At 47.6% G+C, this 23789-nt stretch overlaps 1 protein-coding gene across 11 annotated transcripts in view; it reads right to left on the bottom strand.

The window, feature by feature from the left end:
- Ano10 (anoctamin 10) overlaps positions 1–23789 on the bottom strand; it is a 158678-nt gene that overhangs the window by 121623 nt on the left and 13266 nt on the right. For all 11 annotated transcript variants that reach the window (XM_004835076.4, XM_004835075.4, XM_021257730.2 and 8 more), the window contains exons 2-7: positions 19916–20067; positions 17871–18068; positions 16667–16801; positions 4207–4326; positions 2950–3519; positions 1406–1461 (exon numbers count right to left, since the gene is read on the bottom strand). In XM_004835076.4, the coding sequence (XP_004835133.1) occupies positions 1406–1461; positions 2950–3519; positions 4207–4326; positions 16667–16801; positions 17871–18068; positions 19916–20054 (1218 nt within the window). In that variant the 5' untranslated portion in view covers positions 20055–20067. The remainder of the gene's footprint in view (positions 1–1405; positions 1462–2949; positions 3520–4206; positions 4327–16666; positions 16802–17870; positions 18069–19915; positions 20068–23789) is intronic.

Genomic DNA, 23789 nt, shown 5'->3' with positions numbered 1-23789 from the left:
CCACCCAAGGGCCCGATGCAAGAAGCCGCTCTGTGCTCGGGGCTCAGACCCTGCTCCCTCAGAGAGACCCCAGACGACCGGGCCGCTGGCACGGGAGAGCTGGCCCTGCCAACCGCCCAGCCCAGCAAGCGTCTCGGGCGCAGAGGCGGAACTTCTCCGCCTGCCAGAGCACAGGGGACTGGCTGGGGCGGCTGGCTGGAGATCCTGCCACAAAACGTGCCGCATCTTCAAGCAGGCCTGACTCAAGAACCTGCAGCCAGTCGGGGTTCCCTCTGCCTCACACACTTCTGTCTGCGCAGCACAGGGGTACCAGCTGTGTGAGAGTGAGCACCCCATCAGCGAGCAGCGAGATCGGCCCAGGCCAGGAGTGGGTGTTAAGTCAGAGCAGAAGCTGAAAAGCAGAAGCCGGGGCAGCTGGTCACGAAGGAAGAACAGACTCTCACACAGGGCTCTAGAAGGCCGCTGCCAGAACCACACCTAGCACCCAGCACCGCGGGCAGCAATGTGGCACAGAGCGCAGCGTCCGTGCTGGTTCATGGACATCTTAAACATCAGTTCTTTCCCAGCCTGTGTGAGGCCCTCAGAGCCTCTCAGATGCTTCATGGCCACCTGCTCCCTCTTAATGGCCAAATGCTGAATTCTGATCCGTTGGTGGCAGGTTTTCCAGGTCCCACCTGCCCCTGCCTCCCTGAGTTCACCTACTTCCTGAGTTCTCCTAGCAGAGGTTTCTGATCTTCCAGGACTGAAACACCAGAGGGACCAGCATCTCAGGAGATTTCTAGGCCCGGAACACAGCCGCTCTATGCGTGGAGCATGAGGACCGCGGGAGAACACAGGGTAGAGCTCGCAGCCTCCACACCTCCCGGTCCTCGGCACTACACAGGCGCCTCCGAGCTCCCAGCAAGGGGGGAAGCAGGTGCCACCAGCCAGCGTCCACAGGGCGCCTCCCTCCACCGCTCCTCCCACCACCGGTAAGAAGGGCTGGGAACCTCCACACTCTGGAAATCTCTCTAATGAAATTTTTAAAAATGATTTAGTCCCCCTTCATTAAATAGAGTGCAGGTACCTGGAGATTGGTGAATAATAAAACATTCAAGAAGATAACTGAACGAATAACAATGGAAACTTGTCTAGAAAGTGGCTCGCTTTTTACACCATAGAAATGGGCTGCGATACTGATTTGTGTAACTCAGAGTGTCATGCCATGTGCACATCTGTAAGGGAACTGCTAAGCCCAGCTGTGCACATTACTTGTTCATCAATCTTGCCTATCTACACAAAATGTTAACTGTCTCATATCTTACATCTTACATGATTAGAAGCAACTTCATACTGACGTGTCTCAATTTTCAGCGGTATGCTTCGGTTTCGTTATTCAAGCCTTGTACATAAAACCTCCACTTACCACCAAGACTTTCAGAACAAGGTGGTTCTGGTAAGCAGATTCCAATCGGTGATTCTCTGAAACGTGAAGGAGAGAGAAGTTCTCTCAGAGAGGAAGACAACGTGAGCCGTCACAGGGAGAGTGGGGTCTGGGCTCGGCGCCAGGGCTTCAGTCCCTACACGCAGGCTGTGGTCACAGCACTCCCAACGGCCGGGACAGCACGCGGGGATGTGCTTCTCATGGCGCTGCAATGCCCTGTGGCCTCAAATGATTTGCAAAGTATTAGCGCGGGAAAGAAAGTCAGACATTTGGAAACTGTTGGCAAATGACCAGAAAAGGCCCTGCAAGCTGAGCGCAGTGGCACACAGCTCTAACCCCAGCTGCTCTAGAGGCCGAAGCCGGAGGATCATAAGTTCAAGGCCAGACAGGGCATCCTAGGAAGAGCTGGTCTCAAAATAAATTAAAGTGAAAAGGGCCAGGGACGTAGCTCAGTGGTAGAGCGCTTGCCTAGCACAGGAGGCCCTGAGTTCAAGTCTCAGCACTGCAAAAAAAAAAAGACTGGCAGCTCGGGGCTACCCGGCCACTCACCTCCTCCTCGGCCTGCTCGCCCCTCCCAGGGTCACTGTCAGGGTCAGAAATAACACAGGACCTCTGCCCCCACAGGACGTGAAAGCTCTCAACATACGGGGCTGCTGCTGTTACACTGCTCATGAAAATATCTCAGCACGTCTTCACGGTCTGTGAAATGAAGGCTTAGACCTCTTGGGAAATAACACAGCACATCTGCTTATTTGCTGGACTGAATATGTAAGTTAAACAGTGAGTGGCTGCGAAGGCCGTTTTAAACCAGAACTGAGTCCTCTTTCCCACAGATGCAGCATGACCACCACCTCGAGGGGCGCGACAGCCATGCTCAGCGCCCGCCCACCTGGAGCAGGACCAGGGTCTGAGGACCAGCTGTCGGTCACCAGCCTAGCATCACGAAGATGATTTCCGAGTATTTTACCCTCCTCACGAATCACAGTGACAGCACGAGGAGCATGGCTTCTGCACAGAGGGCTCTGGATTCGCCCGGCTCTGCTGTCGGGACCCGGTTAAGCACCAGAAAATGGTGAAACAACATGTCTCCTGGGGCCCCAAGGAAGTGAAAATGAGAGATTATGGATATAGTGTTTAGTGAGGCCCCAGGACATGGTAACCCTCGGTAACTCAGGGCTGTGGTCAGGCTGACGGCACAGCCCTGTAACTCCAGCACTCAGGAGGCTGAGGCAGGAAGATCACCATGAGCTGGAGCCCAGCCCGAGCTACATAGTGAGTTCAAAGCCAGCTAGAATTATATGGCAAGACCCTGTCTCAAAATAAACAAACAAAAACCCTAAAAAACAAAACAGAAACACTTAAGGGCTGTGGTAACCAGGAAACAGACATCACTAGAGCTCACAATGCCGAGGAACTCTTCCCCATGTTTGGCCTGCCTTCCCCGCAGAAGCAGCTTGGAGATCCTCTGATCCCAGCATCACTGCCTGGGAGCGAGTAAGACAAAAAGAAAAAGCATGAATGCTCACCCCAGGCCGTCAGGAACTCGGCAGCATAGCGATAGAGGCGGTTCATGATCTCGATCACGATGGCGTAGATGACACTGGGCACGTACAACAGGACCCCGGTCCACTCGGTGCTGCTCTCCTCATGGACACGCAAGGCCCAGTCCTCCAGGTCAAAGTAGATCATCATGATGTGCAGTGAGAGACAGAGGCAGAGGCACACGAACGGCAAGGAGACCAGGTAGATGCGCAGCTGTCTCTTGTAGCTGGGGTAGAGGGGCTCCTCCCTGCCCGTGACCGGATTGACTCCCAGCACCCCGTGGAACCCGGGCCGGGGCTCCTCGAACTGTCTCTTCATGAGCAGCGTCCCCCAGCGGTAGGTCATGTCGGCACAGCTGCGCTTCCACACCTCCAGGATCACGGTGGACCAGAGCAGGTTGAAGGAGGCAAAGACCACGTACTTGTCATAGTCCTCCCACACGAACAGGTAGTAAGGCAGCCCGATGACGGCCATGGGGATTAAGGCAAAGGTGAAATACTCCAAAAACCCAAAATAAAGAGCAACCGTCTCCCCGAAGTAGCCACGAATACGGTCTGTGGTAGAGAAGAAGAACTTCAGTCCTGACCGTCAAAGACTTCCTGTTCAGCCCTGCAATTGTGCTCATTCAGGTTTCAGGTAAGTGGGGGCCATTCAACAGCCTCGCTTCCCAGGGAGCGCAGGGCGCGTCCGTGCTGCACTCACTACAGAGACCCCATCTGTCACTGTGGACAGCCTCACGCTGCCCAGCGCGGGGCCTAGGCCTTAGCTGCCAAGGCTGCTCTGCCAGGTAGCTTGACTCAGTTTCCCCTCACTTCCTCACTGAGTGGGCACTTTCTTCTCAAAGAAAGGCTCATCTTGGGGCTGGCCCTAGTCTCTAAGGTGCTAGACTGAGCTCAGGCACGCCTTTGGAGGGACTTATTTGGGTGTCAAATTTATGCCCCCCACTTTTGCATTGAGCTGTAAATGCTGCTTGCCAAGGAGACACCCATCTGCAGTCTCCTGCCTCCCTGTCCAAAGATACGCAATTTTTCCACTGCGCCAGATTTCACCACGCTGCACAGAAAGTATTCGGAAACGCAAAGCAAGATCCACACGTTAGCTCCAGAACAGCCCGCTGGGGCACATTCATTTCTACTGGCACAGGAGCACTGGCAGACGAAGGCCCCTCGGTTGCTCATGTTCTGTGAACCAGACATGCACTAGCAGGCCGAGCTCGAGTGGGTGGTGCACACGACACCTACCTATGGGCTGACAGTGCAAGGAGAAGCGCGTGTACCAGCTATCCTCCAGCTTCTTCAGGGCCTCGCGGTCATGCAGCGGGAACACCTGCACCACGATGCCAGACGTGAGCAGCCTTCTCACTGTGGAAGGAAAATGTGTCAGAGCACATCAAATAGGCCAGCGACCGCACACGATGCCCTCAGTGGCACGGTGAGGACTCCCCCTAAGAGGGACGCGTGGAGGTCACTGGCACCTGGCCTGCTCCTGCTGTCTTGACTATGGAGGCGATACAAGCTGACTCAAAATTCTAAGAGATACAAAAGTATATGTGAGAATAAGAGAGGCCTGCTTTCCTCTCCCTACTCCCCAAAAGTCATTAGAAATAGCAATTTATGTATAACCAGACTTTTAAAGACTCATTCATAAATAAACCATTTTAAAACAAAAATGGAAGGCCAGGGATGTACCTCAGTGGTTCCGCCATCTGCCTCGCAATTGCAAGGTCCCCGGTACCAACAAAAACAAAAAATACAAAAATGGAATCATTTTTATACTCATTGCTCTATGATCTTTTCTCACACTGTATCATCTAGTACTTTTCAATGCCAATTTAAAGGGAACCTGAAATGCACCTGTAACAGTGTCATAATATGCCACTGTATGAAATGCTTTCACTTAATCTCCTACTGAAAGGTATTTATTTCCCTTTTTTGCTGTGATGAATAATGCTACAATTCTTGTAGAAACACCTTTTCCTACCTGTCCACTCTTTCCCTGTTATGTGTACTCAGAAGCAGAACTGCTTGGCCCAGGGACATGGATATTCTAAATCTGGACACAGAATACAAACTCCCCTACAATATTTTACCAATCTGCCCATTATAGTGAAAGTAGGAAAACATTCTTTTCCTTTGGTTCTTTTTGATTACTGAGTATTTTCAACTATTTTCATCTTTTCTAATCTAGTTACAAAGACCAAACCAAAACAGGACTTCTCAAAATCAGACTAAGGCTGCCCCGGCTCAGCCGTCATTTGACTAGTCTGGGTTAAACACTCAGGCACATACTTGGAAAGACAAACGAAACTAACCACAGTCAGTGTCTCCTAGCAACAGTGAAGGAAAGGAGGCAGCGTCCTCTCCCTGTAGGAATCCGCTGGGTCCCTGGGACAAGGCGTGTCCGGGGGCACGGAGGGCGCAGCCTCAACATCCCTGCTCCACCGAGTCCCAGTCCTGTCTCTTACTAGGGCTAAGATTGCGACCAAATCCTCCATGAAGACTGATCTGGTTGCCTAGAGGAGCGTGGCCGCATCAAAACACTTTGCTGCTTCTGTCCACTGCAAGGCGAGTTCTTCAGGCCGATTGGCTCTCCTCTCCACGGGGTGCCACCCTGGCCACCTGTGGCCAAAGTCGGGGATCTGGTACAACTGTGAGCCCCAAAGTAAGATGAGCAGTGTGGAAGAGAAACAGGACAGATGATTCCAGTGTGGGAATTTACAAGGAACAGAGACAGATGGTGGAGTCTCGGGACAGATCCCTGTGCTAAGATCTGCACAGCAATTTGACTTCTTAGAAATGAAAAGAGAGATCTGATACTAAAAACAGGAAAGGGCCTAGACTGGAGAAGGATTCTCAATACTCGGTTCCTACCATTACAACTCCTGAGTAAGTTACACAGGGGAGAAAAGCCTTTAAAAGCTACAACTGGTAAAACCCTCCTTAAAGACTGAAAAAGGTATATACTCCAAAGGCCAGCAGCCACGGTACAAAGACATATGGTTTAAGTTACATCAGCCACTGGTGCTGTCAAATCCATTTTTAAAATATTTTCTATCTAAAGTGTTTCCATGGATTTCTCTTCAATCTCCCACAGCCATCCATGCTTCCCTCTTATCCTGGATCTGGGGGTGCACAGGCTGTCCCTGAGTCTTTCTTGTTATTTCCACCCTTTGCGATTACTACATCAAGTTTTTTAACTCTGAGCTGAGATACAGCATGTAAGTTATTATTTCACTATTTCCAAGTTATTTTATAAAAGATGACTCCTTGCCACCATAGAAGACTCTCCAGGCCGTGTTAAACCAGCCAGTATATTTCTAAAAATAAGACTGCACAGAGATTAAAACTAGACCCATACCTATCACCATGCACTAAACTAAGATCAAAGTGGATTAAAGATCTAAATATTAAGACAGAAACACTAAATTTGCTGGAAGATACGTTAGGCAGAACTCTTGAAGATATTGGCATAGGAAAAGACTTTATGAACAAAACTTTAGTACCACAGGAACTAGCAGAAAGAATCAATAACTGGGATTTCATCATATTAAAAAGCTTCTGCACTGCAAGAGAAACCACCAACAGAGCTGACAAACTATAATGTGGGAAAAAATTTTTAGCAGCTGTAATTCAGACAAAGGACTCCTATCTAGAATATATAAAGAACTGAAAAAAATCAGACCCCCCAAATTCAAAGACCCAATTCAAAAATGGGCCTCTGAAATGCAAAGACATTTCTCAGACAAAGAAGTAAAAGCAGCAAATAAACAAATGAAAAAATGTTCAACATCACTGGTCATTCAAGAGATGCAGATGAAAACAACACTGAGATTCCACCTTACTCCAGAAAGAATGGCTGCTATCAAGAAATCAACCAATAACAAATGCTGGTGGGGCGTGAGGAGAAAGGAACCCTTCTCCATTGTTGGTGGGAGTGCAGACTGGTGCACCCACTGTGGAAATCAGTGTGGAGATACCTTAAAGAACTAGGGCTGGAAGTCCCATTTGACCCAGCTATTCCCCTACTGGGTATCTTCCCCAAAGAATTAAAAGAATCATACCACAGAGATATATGTGAGCCCATGTTCATAACAGCACAGTTTGTAATAGCGAAAGCTTGGAAACAGCCCAAGTGCCCATCAAGTGGAGACTGGATAAAGAAGATGTGGTTTTTTTTAATAAAATGGAGTACTACTCAGCCATAAAGAATGAGAAACTAGACATTTATAGCTAAATGGATGCACACTGAGGCCATACTCTTAAGTGAAATAAACAGGACACACATGTGTAAATGCCAAATAGTTCCTCTAGTGTGAGAAATTGACAGTGTAAATAAGGACTACAAGGATTAATAACTAATAATTGATACTTTGAAACAGGAAAAGGTCCAAAGGGGTAGGGGTGGTGGGGGGAGATGGGGAAAGGAAAGAAGGGAAAGGAACAATTATGAGAAAAGGAAAAAAATGGAAACGAAGTCTATGTAAATAGGGAAGGGCACACAGGGAATGGGGAAAAAATAAGAACCAAGATACATCATGTTCAGGTACAAGCACCCAATGATAAATGTAAACGTATTGTATACCTAAAATGTACCAATGAAAGAATTTAAGCAAAAAAAAAATAAATAAAATAAAATAAAAAATAAATAAAATAAAATAAAAATAGGACTGCAATCGGGCACTGGGCGGGAATACAGAGCTGCAAGTCCTAAGTTACCCGGCTTCTCTTCACCATCAGTGCCAAAGCACGGTTCTGGTTTCAGCTCCTAAAAATAGAGGTTGGCTTTTCTTTAAAACTCCTCCAACTTTCTCCCATCAGCTATGAATGTAATTCCCAGACAGAAGCGGGCTCTGGGAGGGAGACCGGCTGCAGCACGGGCGGTCAGGGAGGCAGCAACGCAGCCGTGCCCCTGCCTGCAGGGGTGGGGACACTGTGGGGCTGGGGTCTGACACAGCCACTGCAGACAGCCAAACAAGCCAGTCTGGTGTGCAGGACACTGTCGGGAACCTGGCTTCCGGCGGACCCGCTAATGAGACAGAGCAGTAGCAGTGCCCACACATCTCGGCTTCTGCCCATGGCTTATGTGTCGTGTCCACTCCAAAAGGAAAGAAAAGTCTCTCTCTGGGCTCCCTGGAGTGTGCTGGGCACCAGGGAGGAGCAGCCTATGCCCCTGCAGTGAAGATGCCCCACCCCTCGCCCCACTACCCTGCAGCGCTGAGCACCAGCCTCCAGGCTGGCATCTGAACGGACTGCTCCTGTTCAGGTCAAAAAGACACCCCAGGGCTGCCTGTGTCCTTAAAACACATTTTATATCCCTGCTTAATACAAAAGGCACAAATACATACACGGGTGTCGGGAGCAATGCTACATAATTTTAGGGTAAAATCATTTGGTTAGCCTAGTTCTCCTGCCTACAGCCCAGCTATGGAATTCCAAAACATAATTGCATTTTGACCTCTGATCACAACTGAGAACTCAATGATCCAGTGATGATGCTATGATTCTCCAGGACAAGATTACACCAGCTGAAGACATCCTGGGAGGAACAAACATCTACTCAGTTCCTCATTGCTCTTGGACTGTTACCATCTTGTTTACCCGGATGTACTGACCTCTCTGCAAGTCATTTGTTACATCTGTTTCTCCCAATGTACTAAGTACTGAATAAAAGGTGCGGTAACCTGGGGGTGGGGGGTGCTCTCATCTTTGCTGCCCAGAGCAGCACTGATCAGACCCAAAGCTCAGCTTCTTCTCAGTCTCATTTGTCTACCTTTCCTGTAATTTGCTGTGTGCTGCCGTGGCTCGCAGGAGACCAGGACTCACTGCAGAGGTTCTGGTAACGTCCCCTTCCCCTGTTCCCCACACACAGGAAAACACAGCTGTGTTTGCTGTGCTGCCCAGCAGGATATATATTTATATGTGGCTTACGTTCATTCACACCTGGCTGAATCTTCTTTCATACAGTCATATAGACGTCTCTATCTTCTGTGTACATTCCTGAGACATTATACTGACTTGAAACCCACTCTATCACTTTTATAATGCCAATTAAAGAGTTGAGAAGACAGACAGTATCTGACTACTCTAACCCACCCATTCTTGTATACATAAGATATTCTAGAGAACCTTCCACAATGTTCCACAAGAACAACTACCTGACATTAAAGACATGAGATGTGTTGGGTCCTGAGTTATCCTTTTTTGTTACGATAGTGAGATGCTGAGGCAGACTAACTTTATAAGAAAAGAGGATGACTTAGCTCAGAGTCAGAGGCGTGGCACCAGCTCCAGCTCGATCCTGGTGACAGGAGCACAGGGGACCAGAGCGGGTGTGGTGCCGGTCCCTGAGAGTGCACACTGCAATGCTAGGAGCCCCCACTCAGGCCACCTCCTGACGGTCCCATCATCGTGCACACCGCCCCGCTGGGGACGCTGGGGGTACTCACTGAGGCCAGTGCAAGGCACGGCACTCCCATCTCTCCAACCAGGATGCTCATGGGAAAGACATCCAGAGACTGCGAGTAAGCCAGGCTACAGGACAGCGGGTAGGGTACAGCTGATAGTAAGAAGCTGAAGCTGTGGCCCCTGCACCCCTCTCTAGGGAACCTGTCATCTGCTCTCTGTGCCTCGATGAAGGAGAAGGCGGTCTGAGGGCAGGAAGGGGTCTTGGCTCATGCAGAAGCCAGCGGTGAATGGCTGTCAAGCTCAACACTTGCTGACGACGGTGAGGAACCAACATCCGGTTCCTCATATCCCCTGCATCTGGGGGAGCTGGGAAGAGCCCTAAGGATGCATCTCCCAGCATCCCACCAGGCTCCAAGTCATGTTCCCAACAAGGCAACTCTCCATCTGCTTAATGAATGCTTCATACCCAAAGCTCCACAGGTGGCAAGCGGCAAACAAACCCACAGTCGCGGTGGGTTTGTCAAGTGCGTCGCATTAAACCTCGGATGTGGCAAGTGTTTTCAAGAAAGCCTGGCCACCTCTAAGTGCTACTGGGCAGCTACAGACTCCTCCGATCAGCCTCCAACAAGGGGCTGCACAAGGGAGCAACTCCCACAAAACCTGCAGGAGAAACATGTCTTGCTGCCGTGGATTAATTTACCAAAGAGCTAGGATTGTAACGTTTGTGACTTCTGAAATCTGCACTCTGAAAATAGTTTACAACTCATAATTATGCATATACCATTTCTTCTTCAATCAAATATACTGTCATACATTAAAATAATGCAAAAAACACAGATCCAGATTTAACAACTTAAATAGGATTATCTCAGATGCTATTAAAATAAAACTTCTCCAAAGACCACGAGGGTGGCCATGTTGGAAGAAAAGCTGGCTGGTGGAGCCAGGTGGAGACACCTGACTCTGGACCTGCAGGACAGGGAGGTCAAAGCAACCTAAAGGCCAACAGACGCGAGAGCCCCTAGGAGAACAGGGCTCTGCAGCGCCCCCTTCTGAGCCCCGCGGGGCAGGTCCAAGCTGCTCACCACACACCTGAGCCCCTCCCCGTGCCAATCTGGGGAGCACAGCGGCTCACTGAAGAGTAAGCAGCAATGACAAAGAACCACACTGAGCTGTGCAAAAATTCTATAGGGAAACAGAAAAAGAAAAGAAAAACTACACAGAAAATTATAGCATCAAGCTTTGAAAAACTATGAAATTTTTCATGAAGTTGAAATTAACACCAACGTGAAAACAGTCAGAAAAACTGTAGAAAAGCCTAAGAAAAGTGCCTAAGAACAAAGATTTTTAAATATTACAGGGAATATGTAAGAGCCATGTATATATAGTTCACACCCCTGAGGACAACAGAGCAAATAAAACAAAATAACACTTCAAAGGTGACTAAGAACATGTCCCAACATGATGGCAATCTCTCACCTCTACAGTGAAAGAACCACGTCCGACAAAAGAGCTGGGAAAAGATAATGGCCTTGAGGCTTCCACAGGTAACTGAAATGAGACCAGCTGTGCAGCGCACCCCTATTCGCAGTTCCCGAGGCCTCCTGAAGCCACACGGATGGGAGGAGCCGCTCGGGAAAGGCCCACGACATCTGCCAACAGCAGACGAGACCACAGCTAGGTCAGGACCCAAGCTCCCTGGGTCCCTGGCCCGAAGCCTCTGGTGGGGGACGAAGATGGCAAGAGCTGCTCAAAGAACAGGCAGGAGAGCAGTCCGAATGAGGGGAACCCAGTGAACAATGGGCCCCCGGGACCCCCACCTTCCCTTGGGAGAAGGCTCCACACTGTGAGTGACCCCCAAGGACAGGCGGGGACTTCACAGCATGGGAGGTGAACAGGTGTACTGGACAGAGGCGGCTGGCCTGGGACAGCGCTGCTGCAGGAACTGCGGAGGCCACAGCTGAGAAAGTGTGTCCTGGGGGAAGGACAGGGAGGGAGATGTGGCTAAGAGTCCTGGAGCGGGAACTCACAGCCCAGGAGCTCTTGGGACACAGCAACATCCTCAGCATTTAAATGCTAATGAGGAAAAAAAAGCAAACCTGACAAGGGAAAAAAACTACCATTACAGCACAACAGTCAGAAAGATTCCGAGGCAAATGTGCACAAATCAATTGAAAGTTTTAAAGCCTGGATAAAATGGAAAATCTTCTAGGAAAATAAACTGACCCAGTAGAGATGAAAAGTTTAAACAAACCATTTCTACAGATGATTCAGAGAAAATTCTTCAAAACCTAACACATGAACTAATATCAGAGCCAGGTAATTTCTTAAAGGAATTCTACCAAGCCTTAATTTTAAAAAACAGATTTGATTCTGACTACGGGCAGTAATAGAACAAGGAGTAAGAAATGTTAAACTTCGTTCAGAACTTGCTAATGCTGAAGTTAGCATGGCTTTATAAGTTATTTTATGTAAATTGGAAGATAAAGAAAATTACTAATTACAGTAAAGTTACTAAGAATAAAGATTTTCAATGTAAGTGAAAAGAGATGCAAATATATAGCCAAAGAAATTAAGTAAAATTCTTTGATGTTAAATTTGAACTGAACACATCAACATAAATTCATGATTAAAAATATATATATTTCTTAGACTTTTCCACTGAAATGGGGGGAAAGATGACACACTCCATATAGCAAAAGATTTTTTTTAAAGCACAAAAGAAGCAATTTTAATAGAAAACATAACATCAAATAAGATAGCCCAATACCAAGTAGGTCATTCATTCAAGTGGTATAAATTCACCAGGGCTGGGGTCTCATTCAGTGGCACAGCATTTGGGTAGCATGTATGAGACCCTGGGTTCCACGCGCGGCACCATAAACACACGCAAAAATGAAAGCATTCATTTACCCAAATAATAAGTCCTCAGATCAGACTGCAAAGCTAAACTTTGCCACATTCTGGTAGGAGAGGGAGGAAGAGCAAAAAGGTGGATAAAAACATCTAAGCAGATGCAAACTAAAAGAAAGCAAGAGACCCAAGATAAGGTAGAATTCAACAACACAACAGTAAGCAAGATAAGGATTAACAGTTAATGACCATCAAGAAAACAAAAATAGAGTCAAAGACACAAGTACTAAATGACAAGCCCATGTGATGGCACATCCCTGTAATCCTAGCCATGGGGAAGCTGAGGCAGGAGGATCACAACAAGTTTGAGGCCATCCTGAGCTACACAGTGAGTTCAAGGCCAGCCTGGAACTACATAGTGAAACCCTGTCTCAAAAAAAAAACAACAACAACTAAATGACAATATTACCATGTACATGCAATAGAATACATCAGAGAGAAATCAAAATACTCATGTCATGAATAACCAATGCTAAAATGATAACTAGAATTTAGCAGGAAGTAAATAATACACTATAATCAAGGAAAGTTCAAGGGAGTACAAGATCATTTAATAGTAGAAATTCTACTACCATCATTTACCATATCGATAATGTTAGAAACAAAAAATAATAGTCTTCACAGATGCTAGGAAAGCATTTGATAAAATTTAATGGCCACACAGACAAAAATTCTTATGAAGTAGAAGGAATGGACTATTTCTGAACCTGGAAAGATTACCTAATGTCAGAAGTCTACATCATGCTAAATGTTCAAATGGAAGCATTCCTAAGTTGATGAAATCACTGTGAAGTTTAATTCGGCAATATCTACCCCAAAGGTTGTAGATACTTCTGATCTAACAATTTCAATTTAGGTGAGTTTCCTAATTTGTCTGTAATGAAAAACCTGGAGGAAAAAATTAGATGTTCACTAACACGGTGATATCCATAACCAGGAGTCACAGAAAAGGAATGAGGAGTTAGATTTCCCGTGGTAACCTAGAAGGGTCACGTGATGGGGTTCAATAAAAAACATGGTCCAAAATGACATGGATGCTATCCTTCCAGCTATCTGAACACATGTTCTCATGAACAACATTTCTCTAGGATATCTAATAAGGAGGAAAGGAGGAGATTCAGAGCACAAGGTCAGTGTGAGTCCTGATCTGGCCATTTCCTGGTTAATAAATATGTTGTTTGATTCCAAGCTACAGTTTAACAGATACAAAAAACCTCAGCCCTCAGCAAAACACACAGATGATGCAAGCTGTGCTGTCTCGGAACAGACAGAACACAGCAGGGGATGTTACAGAAACAGAGATAAGACTGAGAGGAGACCACCCCTCCATGTGGAACTGTGCAACTATGGGTTAACTGAGTTATTGGGCAACTATGGGTTAACTAGGTAGCTATGCTCTTTGTGGGATGCACCTGAGTAGCCATGACAGCTTCTGTAATCTGTCACCAAAGGAGCGGAACAGACTCAGAAAGTCCTGCCAGAACTCTGCTCTCCCCACCCTCTGCTGCTCTGCTTTGTGCAAATCCTGCTCGCTATATTCCCAGGGAAGCTCCAATGGAATTGGGCTTCATAGATGTAAAAAGAGGTAGATAAGGAAGTACAAACTTTTTTTTTTTTTTGTACGGGGGATCAAACTCAGGACCTTGCGCTTGCGAGGCAGGCGGCAGAACCACTGAGCTAAAACCCCGGCCCAGGAAGTACAAACTTCTATTGGGGCTCTCAAAACTGACAAAGTCACTCGCTGAGCCACCAGCATTAAAAGCCGAGTTTTGCTCCTGTCTTTGTGTTAGAGTTATCTGTCCAAGGTCCTCAGTTTCCTGCTTCAAGACTACAAAGTACAGCACATCTTCCCAGCACCAAGTTACCTGATAACATCCACACACTTGCCTTGACTGCCTCGTGGACCCCGACAGCAAATATCTGCTCTGAGCCCTGTACATGACAGACGTGCCAGAGCCCTTGCCTGACCCCCAACAAAGCTCCCGCTTTTCTTTGTTCACCACTGACAGCCTCTTGCTGCCCTCAGCCAACCCGCAGGAGGTGAATACTGCACGTGCTTCACTGCCTTCCACTAGCCCACCTGGGCGGTCTCGCTCTTGTGCCACTTCTCACAGTAGGAAGATATTTAACTGAAATGCCAACAGTGTAAAAATTAGACAGTGCAAAGTGCAGTCTCCTTCCACACCCTGCCCCAGGTCCCCCTCTGCCCTTCTTATTATAGACCTGAGGGACAAAGAACTGTAACAGCTGCAGACTGCTCAGGGAAGTGTGTTTATGCATGTGCTGTGTAACTGAAAAGTGTTAGTTAATGTCCACGCACAAACAATAAGCCCTCAGCATTCGGGACAGCATTCAGCACACACTACAATAAGTTATGTTACTTCAGGAGGAAAAAACACCACAAAATTTTCTACTAAAAAGTGAAAATAAACAATTTATCCTAAAAAAAACCCTTCAAAATTCAAAAAGCAAGTCCAAGTAAAAATTTGGATAAACTCTCCCAAGGCAAGGCAACATCCCCAACAGAGGACAGGATGTTAGGAGGATCTGCGTGAGAGACAAAGAGAACCTCTGCAGTCCTACTCCTCACTGTCAGGAATCCAGGGAGACCAGGCACGAGGCAGAGCCCCTAAGAAGGATTCCTGCCAGAAACTTCAGGCTGCAGGAACGACAAGAGGGCAGAGGAACTGGGAGGACATCATCAGAAAACCTGCACTCTGAAACAATCTCATTATCAGACAAATGGCCTGGTCTCTTCAGCAAGACAATTTCATGAGGGAAAAATGCAGAACAGAAACTGTTTGATATTAGAGACTCATGATATTATAGACAGCTAAATCATGCAGAAATATTACAGGCAGTCAGACAGGCTAGGCCCTTGAGGGAGTAAGAGCGGAAGATGAGAACACATCACAACTGTGGCTGGAGGCGCATCTAAAAAAGCTTAAAGTCACATTGGCCAGATTTACACACTTCCTAAGGGATAAGCTGAAACTTCAGATTATTGGTACCACCCTTTTGAGATTTCTCATAAAAATCTTGCTGGTGGTGGGCCATTCTCTCCCACCCACTAAGACTAAGACCATTAAGACTAAGAGTAAAGACAAGACTAAGACTATAGATTATCGACCAAGGTTAATGATGCCATCCATATGCCCTTGCTACTATATCAGATCCATATTAGCTAAGTGGCTGTACTTGGAATCTTATTGGTTGATTATAATTGAACCCACCTTATACCCACCTAGTGACTCTGCTCTATAAAACTTTCTCAGAAAAGTAGGCTCATTGGCAACCCACTTTTGGGCCCCTCTTGTCCCTCAGGAGTGCTCTCTCTCTCAATACATTTTTCCTACCCTTAACCTCCACTGTTCCTTAGAATTCCTTCTTCCGTTTTAGGGAACATGAATTCGGCATATCTGACATCTAGCAGGTCGGGAGTTATATTTTCCCTGTATAAATGATACATAACCACCAACAAATGGGTGATCAAAGAGGGATCTGAGGAAACATGAAGATGGACAGGGTCGTGGGGCTTCATCCTCAAGGGAAGAGGCTGGAGGGCAGTGTTACAATGACAACTCCAGGGAAACCAGCCAGACTGGGCACAGAAGCTAACTGCCTGAAGTGTGTTTAAAGCAGCAAAAATGCTGAAGCCTTGCTGCTCTCTGGGCTTGAAGCAAATTTGGAATTATACATTGAAGTAAACTCTTTCATTCTGCAAAACAGTGTTCTCAATAAAACAGAATTACACAAAACCAAAAGGTCACAAGCTGCTAATCTGCATTCAGGTGTCATGCGCCCCTGTAAGCCTCCTTAGGCTTCTCTGTCTGCCTGTGCTCAGCACCAGCAGGACCAGAGGGGCTGGGAAGGGCTCTGGGGAAGGCCAGGTGTCTTCCGTCACAGATTTTCATCACAGCCCATGTGGTGCGTGATCGTACAGCACTCTGGGAGGCTGAGGCAGGACTACGCCCAAGCCCAGTCTGGGCTCCTCAGAGACTTAGTGAGATCCTGTCTCAAAATGAAAAACAAAGCGGGGTCTAGAGATTTAAATTAGTACAAAGGCCTGAGTTCCACCTTCAGTACCACACACGCACGCACACACACACACACACACACACACACACACACACACACAGCCAACCATGGGCAGTGAGGCCTTACAAAGCAGCAAACCATAGAGAACAAATACAATGGTTAAAATGTGCAGTGTAATAGAGCTCCACTGGCAAAAGATATGCTCGTGTTATTGTAGGGCTGTATGCTTCTCAATAAGGATGATACTAAAGTTTCTGCAATTGCTTGATTTATTAAGTTTGTTTTTTGTGAAAGAATAGCCAAATGAGAACGTGTCCCCATCAACCTGGCTGACAGCATAACTTACGCAGCGACTTTCCTGGATACAGCTTCGCTTGGGGGTACCCAGGGATCATCTTCTCATCTCTAGCTCTGAGATTTTCCAGCTCATGTTTGACAATGAACTGACATTCTGTCATGGTGAGGAAATCGTCATTGTCATCTGGAATAAAAGCACAAACTTCTCGTTATTTTCTCAGTAATCAAAAGAAAGTTCAGCAGTACTGCAGTTGCTTAAGATTATGGAAATATGATGTATACAATAGCAACTGACAGGCGTAATCAAATATAAAACTGGTAAATTAAATAGAACATAAAGCTCCTTAGATCTTTTCTAAGGACACAATATTTTGGTTATGCTTGCTCATAACGCAACTCTCCAATCATCTGCTAGCCGTTCCGAAGCAGCATGCAGACGTCCAAATGCACACACTTGCTGGGTCTCACTGCCAAGGAGCAGAGGCCAATGCCACCTTGGATCCTGAAGACATTTTAAACCAGGGATGGAAGAGCGTGTTTGCCTGAATGGGAAAACCATCTTCAATTTCCCAAGCCTTTCATTCCCTCTGGAGTGAGAGAAGAAAGGCTGTTGAGGCGGGCAGACCTTCTTAACCGAGGCTCCCTGGCCTGGATCAAGAAGTCACCGGGGTGCAGAGCTCCAACCTGCGCCTGTCTGAAGAACCCCGATCCTACCCATCGCCCTCACAATGCAGCTCCCCCGCAGCTTGCCCAGTTCCTGGCAGAAAGCATCCCCTCCGGAAGCTCCCCTGGGCCAGAACACACCCAACTACCCTCCCACACTTGGGAGGAGCCAGAGCATTCAGGAAATGGGTTCCTAGGACAGGGACCTACCACTGTTTCTTATTGTGAGATTTTTCTACATCAACCAAGAGAATACTCATCATCATGAAACACAGAATGAATAATTAAATTACTCACACATGCGTCCTTCTAGTTTTCCTTACCTACTCCAGGGGGCAAAGGCGGTCTGCCACGGGTTTTTATAAATAAAGCTCTGTTGGAACACCACCTTGTACGCTCATTTCCTCATGGTCTAGGGCTGCTCTCTGCTCCACCGTGGCGGGACTGTATTAATTCCCGGGGAGCCAACACCGTCCACAATGCCTACAAACACTCACTATCTGGCCCTTCCCTGGAGAAGTCTGCTGGCCCCTGACCCACTCATCAAACGCTGCCAGGACACAGGGGTCTGAGGAGGAAGCCCCGCTCACCGTGGAAGCCCCGGAAGCTGCCCCGGGTGCTGTAGGTGAAGGTGCGCATGGTGCCGTCCACACTCTCCTTCACCAGCCCCAGCGCCTCCGCCCCCAGCAGCAACCGGACCCTGGAGGCCCCCACGAGGTACAAGTTGTCGCTTCCCAGTGTTTCCTTCTCGTGTTTGTTTAACAGGGGTCTAAACAGCAACTGGGCACCTTCAAAAACAAAAGGTAAGCACAGTCTTAGAAACAAACAGAAATTTCAAAAATGAAAACTTCCTAGTAATATCATGTTTCTAGTTTGGTAAAAGGAAGAAAATGTTAAATAAAAATTAAATCCATCTTCCAAGCAAATAAAAAAATATTTTTTTTCTTAAATATAATTATTTTCCCCAAACATTAAAAAGATGTTATGATCTGATATTATATATACAATTACTACCCACAAGATACTGGAGAAAAATGATTTTTTCCTAATTATTTCCACCTACATCAAACTTTTTAAGGTACGTTTCTTTCTTTTACTTATTTACTTTTGAGATGGGGCCTTGCTATGTTGTCTGGGATGGCCTCAAACCCTCGGCTCAAGAGATCCTCTATCTCAGCCTCCTGAACAGCTAGGACTACAGAGCGAGCTCCGCCATGCCCAGGTGTTTCTTTTCTATTACCCTTGTAGAAATGGCTGACAGAAATTATGAAAATAATCAGGTATTCGCAAAGTTTATGCTTACCAAATGAAGTTTTGTTTTGTTTTGTTGGCAGTACCAGGGATCGAACTCAGGACCTTGAACTTGCCAGGCAGGTGCGGTGCCACTGAGCTACATCCCGGCCCCCAAATGGATTCGTATGTTAAGATTAATGTACAGAGCCCACCAAAAAATGTATACACACTTCAGGAAAAGGAAAACTATGAAGTTTTTTCAGCAGATGGTGTTACCCTCGTGTGAGGGACCCTAGAGGATGCCGTGTATCGCAGGAAACCCACTGCACTGCCGGCCCTTAGGGAAGAAAGTGAAAATGCACGCACACACGGCGATCTCAGTGAGCGAGGTCCCCGAGCGGCAGTTCAGGGCACTGAGCGTCTGGGGGCTCACGGCCCCCTCTGAGCACCTCCTGTCACTGTGGAGGCCAAAGGTGACTTGCACTCATCTCACCATGTCTGAATAAATTTGGCGTTAAAATACTGATCCCGGTGTTTCTTTTCCCGAAGCGTGTATCCGTGTTTTGGCGACTCTATTATGGCTCAGTCGCTTAGGCGATTGCCAGTGCAGGTGTTACAAATCTGAATGAAAGGTGCATTTGGGGTACAGAAAGACACCCTCCCCGTCCCCAGTGTCCCTGAATGCACAGCCGCACGGAGGCGCCAGAGTTATTCGCGACAAGACACAGCAAATGTTCTTGAAGAAAGGATTCCTCAGATTCCAGCAGCAAATACTTGTGCTTTTCTTCCCTCTTGGTGCAATTATTGAGAAAAAATGTAATCGACTTTGATTCAAAATTCCACTTTATAGGCATTTTTCTATAAACAGTCCTAGCCCAGCGCTCGGGCAGCAGAAGGCGTGGGCTTGACCCCACCTCTCGCCAGCCCAGCCCTGCCGAGCTCCCAGACAGGGCCAAGCGGGGGCCCTGGGTCACCCCGACTCTGCAGCGCTGCCACCCCACCCTGTGCTCCTGCACAGGCTCGCAGCACAGGGTTTGGTACAGGGCGCAGGCGCTGCCTTGGGACCACTCCCGGCTGGCTCTGTTTGCTGCTCTAGGTCTCCTCCCCTGACAGCACCTTCTCGCACGCAGGTGCTGTGCTAACCGGCCCTGGGCAGCGCAGGTGACACTCAGGAGCCCCGCAGAGCAGCGCCCTGCGCCCACTCATAGAAAGCTCCGACAAGCGGGCGCAAAGCGTGGGAGCTGAGCCCTCACCGCTGGCAGTTGGATGTTCTGCGGTGAGTGACGGAGGCCGCCCAAGTCCAGAGGGAGGGAAGAGCAATGGCTATGACACAGGAAGGAAGGCCTCGGGAGAGCCACAGGCAGCCTCAGGCTGCGGTCTGGGCGGCACCTACTTTACTCACCTCCGTCTTTCTTTTTGGCAATAATTCTGTTTTTCAGCCATTCTTTGGTTTCTTCTTTGACATCCTGAGCAAGTTCTATGACCACCAAAGGCGTGAAGGAAGTCTCGTAAGTATCCAAAGCTGATAAGGTCACTTTCATCTTTGACGATTTACTGAAAATTAAAATGAAAGGCAAAATGGGTTATTCTCGCAAAGAAACACACTACAAACTGACTGCATTTTCTCTTAATTACACCTAATCCTGGCTTCCAAGATACAGGCAAATTTCTCACAATCCGACAGGGTGTACGTGAGGCTGGATCACAGAGTCACAGCACACATGTGAGCCAGGCTAGGAGAGAAGCCAATCCTAGTTCAGAATACAGAGGGGAGACTCGGGGAGAGGAGCTAAAGGGGGCTCCCATGCAGAGGAGTCAGGAAGTGTGATCCCGGAGCGGGATTAGAGGAATGCATAGGAGTTCGCCAGAGAGCCAGCAGAGGACACGCTACGCAGAAAGGTCGGCTTCTCTACTGAACAGTGACAAAAGGGGCCAGCCGGCTCTGAGAAATACAAGTGGCTGGGTGTGGCTGTCAGGGACTGAGTGGCCCTACTGCTCGGGGCTTCTGGCAAGGGCGGCACATCATGGAGGAAGCTGACAGAGCCACAGCTACTCACCCCAAGGAGCCCAGAAGCAAAGAGAAGGCAGGAGGGTGCTGGGATCCCACGGGCCCCAAGAGCGCACCCCGGCGACCTCAGGGCCTCCCACTTCCCTCCCTTCTCCTGACCGTTCCTCCACCTCCTGGGACCCTCTGGGAACACACTCGTGGGAAACATACCATGCTCTCTGTGGAATGGCCCATGTTTGCTGTTAAAAGTATCAATGACTCTTTCAGGAGCTCAGAAAATGAAACTCCTTGACCTACAGGATGCTTCACTACCTTGGTCCTCTCCCTACCTCTGAAAACACCTTCCCTTCTTCTGTCTTCCAACAAAGTGTGTCTGCCTGCAAAGGGTCCGAGCCACGATCTCTAGACCGCTGCCTTCATTCTAAGGCAATCTCTCCTCCGTTACAGCTTGTATCAAATGTCGCCCACAGCCTCACACACTCACAGGTGGGGCTTGAGGGAGGTGATGGGATTGTGGGGCTGTGATGCTCACCAGCAGATTGGTGCACTGATGGTTTATGGCTAAATCTGACCTTGGAAGGAGAAGGTCACTGGCATCGTGGCCTGACAGGGTCTATTCCAACCCCTCCCTTGATCTCTCTGCTTCCAACTGCCATGCCATAAGCTGCTTCTCCTCCGCCATGCTGCCCTGCCTTGGAGCCTTGGACTATGATTGAAACCTCTACAAACTGTGAGCCAAAATAAACCTTTCCTTCTTATAGTTGTATTGGGTATTGTGTCTTAGCAACAATAAAGTAAGTAAGACAGATTTTGGTGCCAGAGAGGTGAGGTCACTGCTGTGATATGACCTGATCATGTGGTTCAGAAGCCTTTGGAACTGGCTTGCAAGAGGAGTTTGGTTAGGTTTGCAGACACAGGCTGGAGAGGCAGCCCTAAAAACTGAGCTTGATGGGAGACTCTGGTCAGAGCTCAGAAGACCAAAATATTGACAGTAATGCAACTAGAAAAGACCAGACTCAAGAGGCTTCATTCAAGAACACGGAATCCATTGGTAGTTGGACTCCAGATCATGTGTATTATCCTTTGGTAGAAAACTTATCTACATTTTGCTCATGTCCTGAGAACTTGCAGGAGACTGGGATGAAGGGTGGCAGACTAACTAATCTGGTGGAGGAAAGTTCAAGGAAGCTAAACATCCAGATCCAGGCTGTGGCTTGGATGCTGCTGGAAGCTTGCAGCCAGCTGTACACCGAGGATCAAGAGCAATCAGCCCAGCAGAATGATTTTTAAAGTTTTGAGTTTGGCCAGAAAGGAAGTTTCATTAAACTTGGGGTCTGCAAAGATGGAGCAGAGGAGAGCTTGGTTGCTGAAAAGAGTAGCATTAAAAAGAAGCCAAGTATTTTGAAACAGGACAGCAGAAAAATGGCTTACAGGCATGTGAGGAAGCATTAAGGCTTAGCCCTTCAAGGGCTCAAAATTTCAAAAATGAAAGACTTTGCTTTGAGCAGAGACCAGGGCATTCTGTTGGAGAAGGGCTGCCTAGGGGATTGATTCCCTGAGATTCAGTTTATCATGCTCAGCCAGCCAGGCACTCAGATGCCTCTGCAGCCAGGAGCAAGATGGAAAAGGGCCTGGCTTCTGCTCCAGCTGGTGGCACCATCACCCAGATGGTGCTGGGTTTTGGGCATGCAGAATGTAAGAGTTGTGAGGTCAATAAGGCCTATGAGGCTAGGCAGTGTGCCTGAGAGAGCAATCCATAAAGATGCAAGGATGAAGTCAAAAGTACGATAGACTCCATAATGCTGGAAAAGCCAAGAATGTAGAACTTCTGAGGAAAGCTGCAAGGAGTGAGCAAAGCCAGCCCAAGAGAAAGGCCATGAGGGCTACAAACACCAGCAATGCAACAGAGGTGGAGTTACCCAAGCGGTTTGGAGCTCACATTTCATCACAATTTCCCCAGGAAGCTAGACATGGAACTAAAGGATTTAGTGTTTGCCCTGATGGGTTTTGGTTTTGCTTTGGTCCCATCCGTCTGTATCCCTCTTTTCCTCCCTTCTGCAATGGGAATGTTTCCACTGTGCCACTGTAAGTCAGCAGGGTTTAACTTTTTCTTCCTTTGTACACAGGCTCACAGCTAAGAGTTTACCTTAGAACTCATAGGCGATTTTGGACTTGGACTTTTTGGCAATGTCAAAATTGTGAGGACTTTGGCAACTCTTAGAGATGGACTAAATGCATTTTGTATAAAGAGATCCACAGGAGCCTTTTTGGAGCTGGGGGCAGAATGCTATGGTTTACATCTAGATGCCCCCCAAAGCATCATCACTCATAGGTGGGGCTTCTGGGAGGTGACTGGGTCATAGGGACATGATACTCAGTGGATTAGTCCACTGATGGATTTATAGCTAAATGTGATGTTGGGAGGTGGAGTCTGGTTGGAGGAGGTGGTCACTGGGGGCATGGCCTGGGCGGGTTATCTCCCTCCTCCTCCCTTGATCCCTCTCTGCTTCCCACCATAGGCCATAAGCTGTTTCTCCTCTGTGATGCCCCTCTGCCATGCTACCATGCCTTGGACCCAGAGGACTATGGACTGAACCCTCCACACTGAGCTGAAATAAACCTCTCCTCCTTATAGCTGTTGGTGTTGTGTTTCAGTGACAAGAAAGTAATTAAGACTACCTCTAAAACTGCTTTTTCTTAACTTCAGACTCTAACCTCTGCACTGATGTCTGTACCATATCTTAATCGTATCCTCTAAGGTGCACTCCATCAGAAGCTTCCACCACTGTTTGACACTATCTCACCAAAACTTATCAACACATCCCAAACTAAACATATATACTTCTCCCCAGTATCGGCTTTTTCTCCAGCTTCCCTACCTTTCTCAAAGGCACCATCTTTTTAGTTCTGTTACCAAGCTTGAAAAATAATGGAAACCCATACATGGGGCGAGGCACTAAGGCCTAAACCCTTCCTTCTAAAATGTTTTACATGTGAATCTCTCAACCCTGGAAAACTTCCAGACCTTACATTCACTTATTCTAATTGCACTTCATGTCAGTTTTAATAATGGCAATATACACATGCAAATCAATTCATAAGAACAATCACAAAGGGAGTGACAACACTATATAAATGTACACCATCTTTCTTTTCTTTGGTGGAAACTGTAATTTTGCAGCAATCCAATCAAACAGATCCAGGTTGTCTGGCTGGACTGATCATCAGTTTTTGCCCTAACAGAGCACACATTTTGTTCAGAGAAACA

This window comes from Heterocephalus glaber, unplaced genomic scaffold, assembly GCF_053883595.1.
Source record: "Heterocephalus glaber isolate CG9 unplaced genomic scaffold, H.glaber_assembly_v1.0 deba00001504, whole genome shotgun sequence".
Lineage (NCBI taxonomy): Eukaryota > Metazoa > Chordata > Mammalia > Rodentia > Bathyergidae > Heterocephalus > Heterocephalus glaber.
This window is presented reverse-complemented; position numbering and strand designations above follow the sequence as displayed.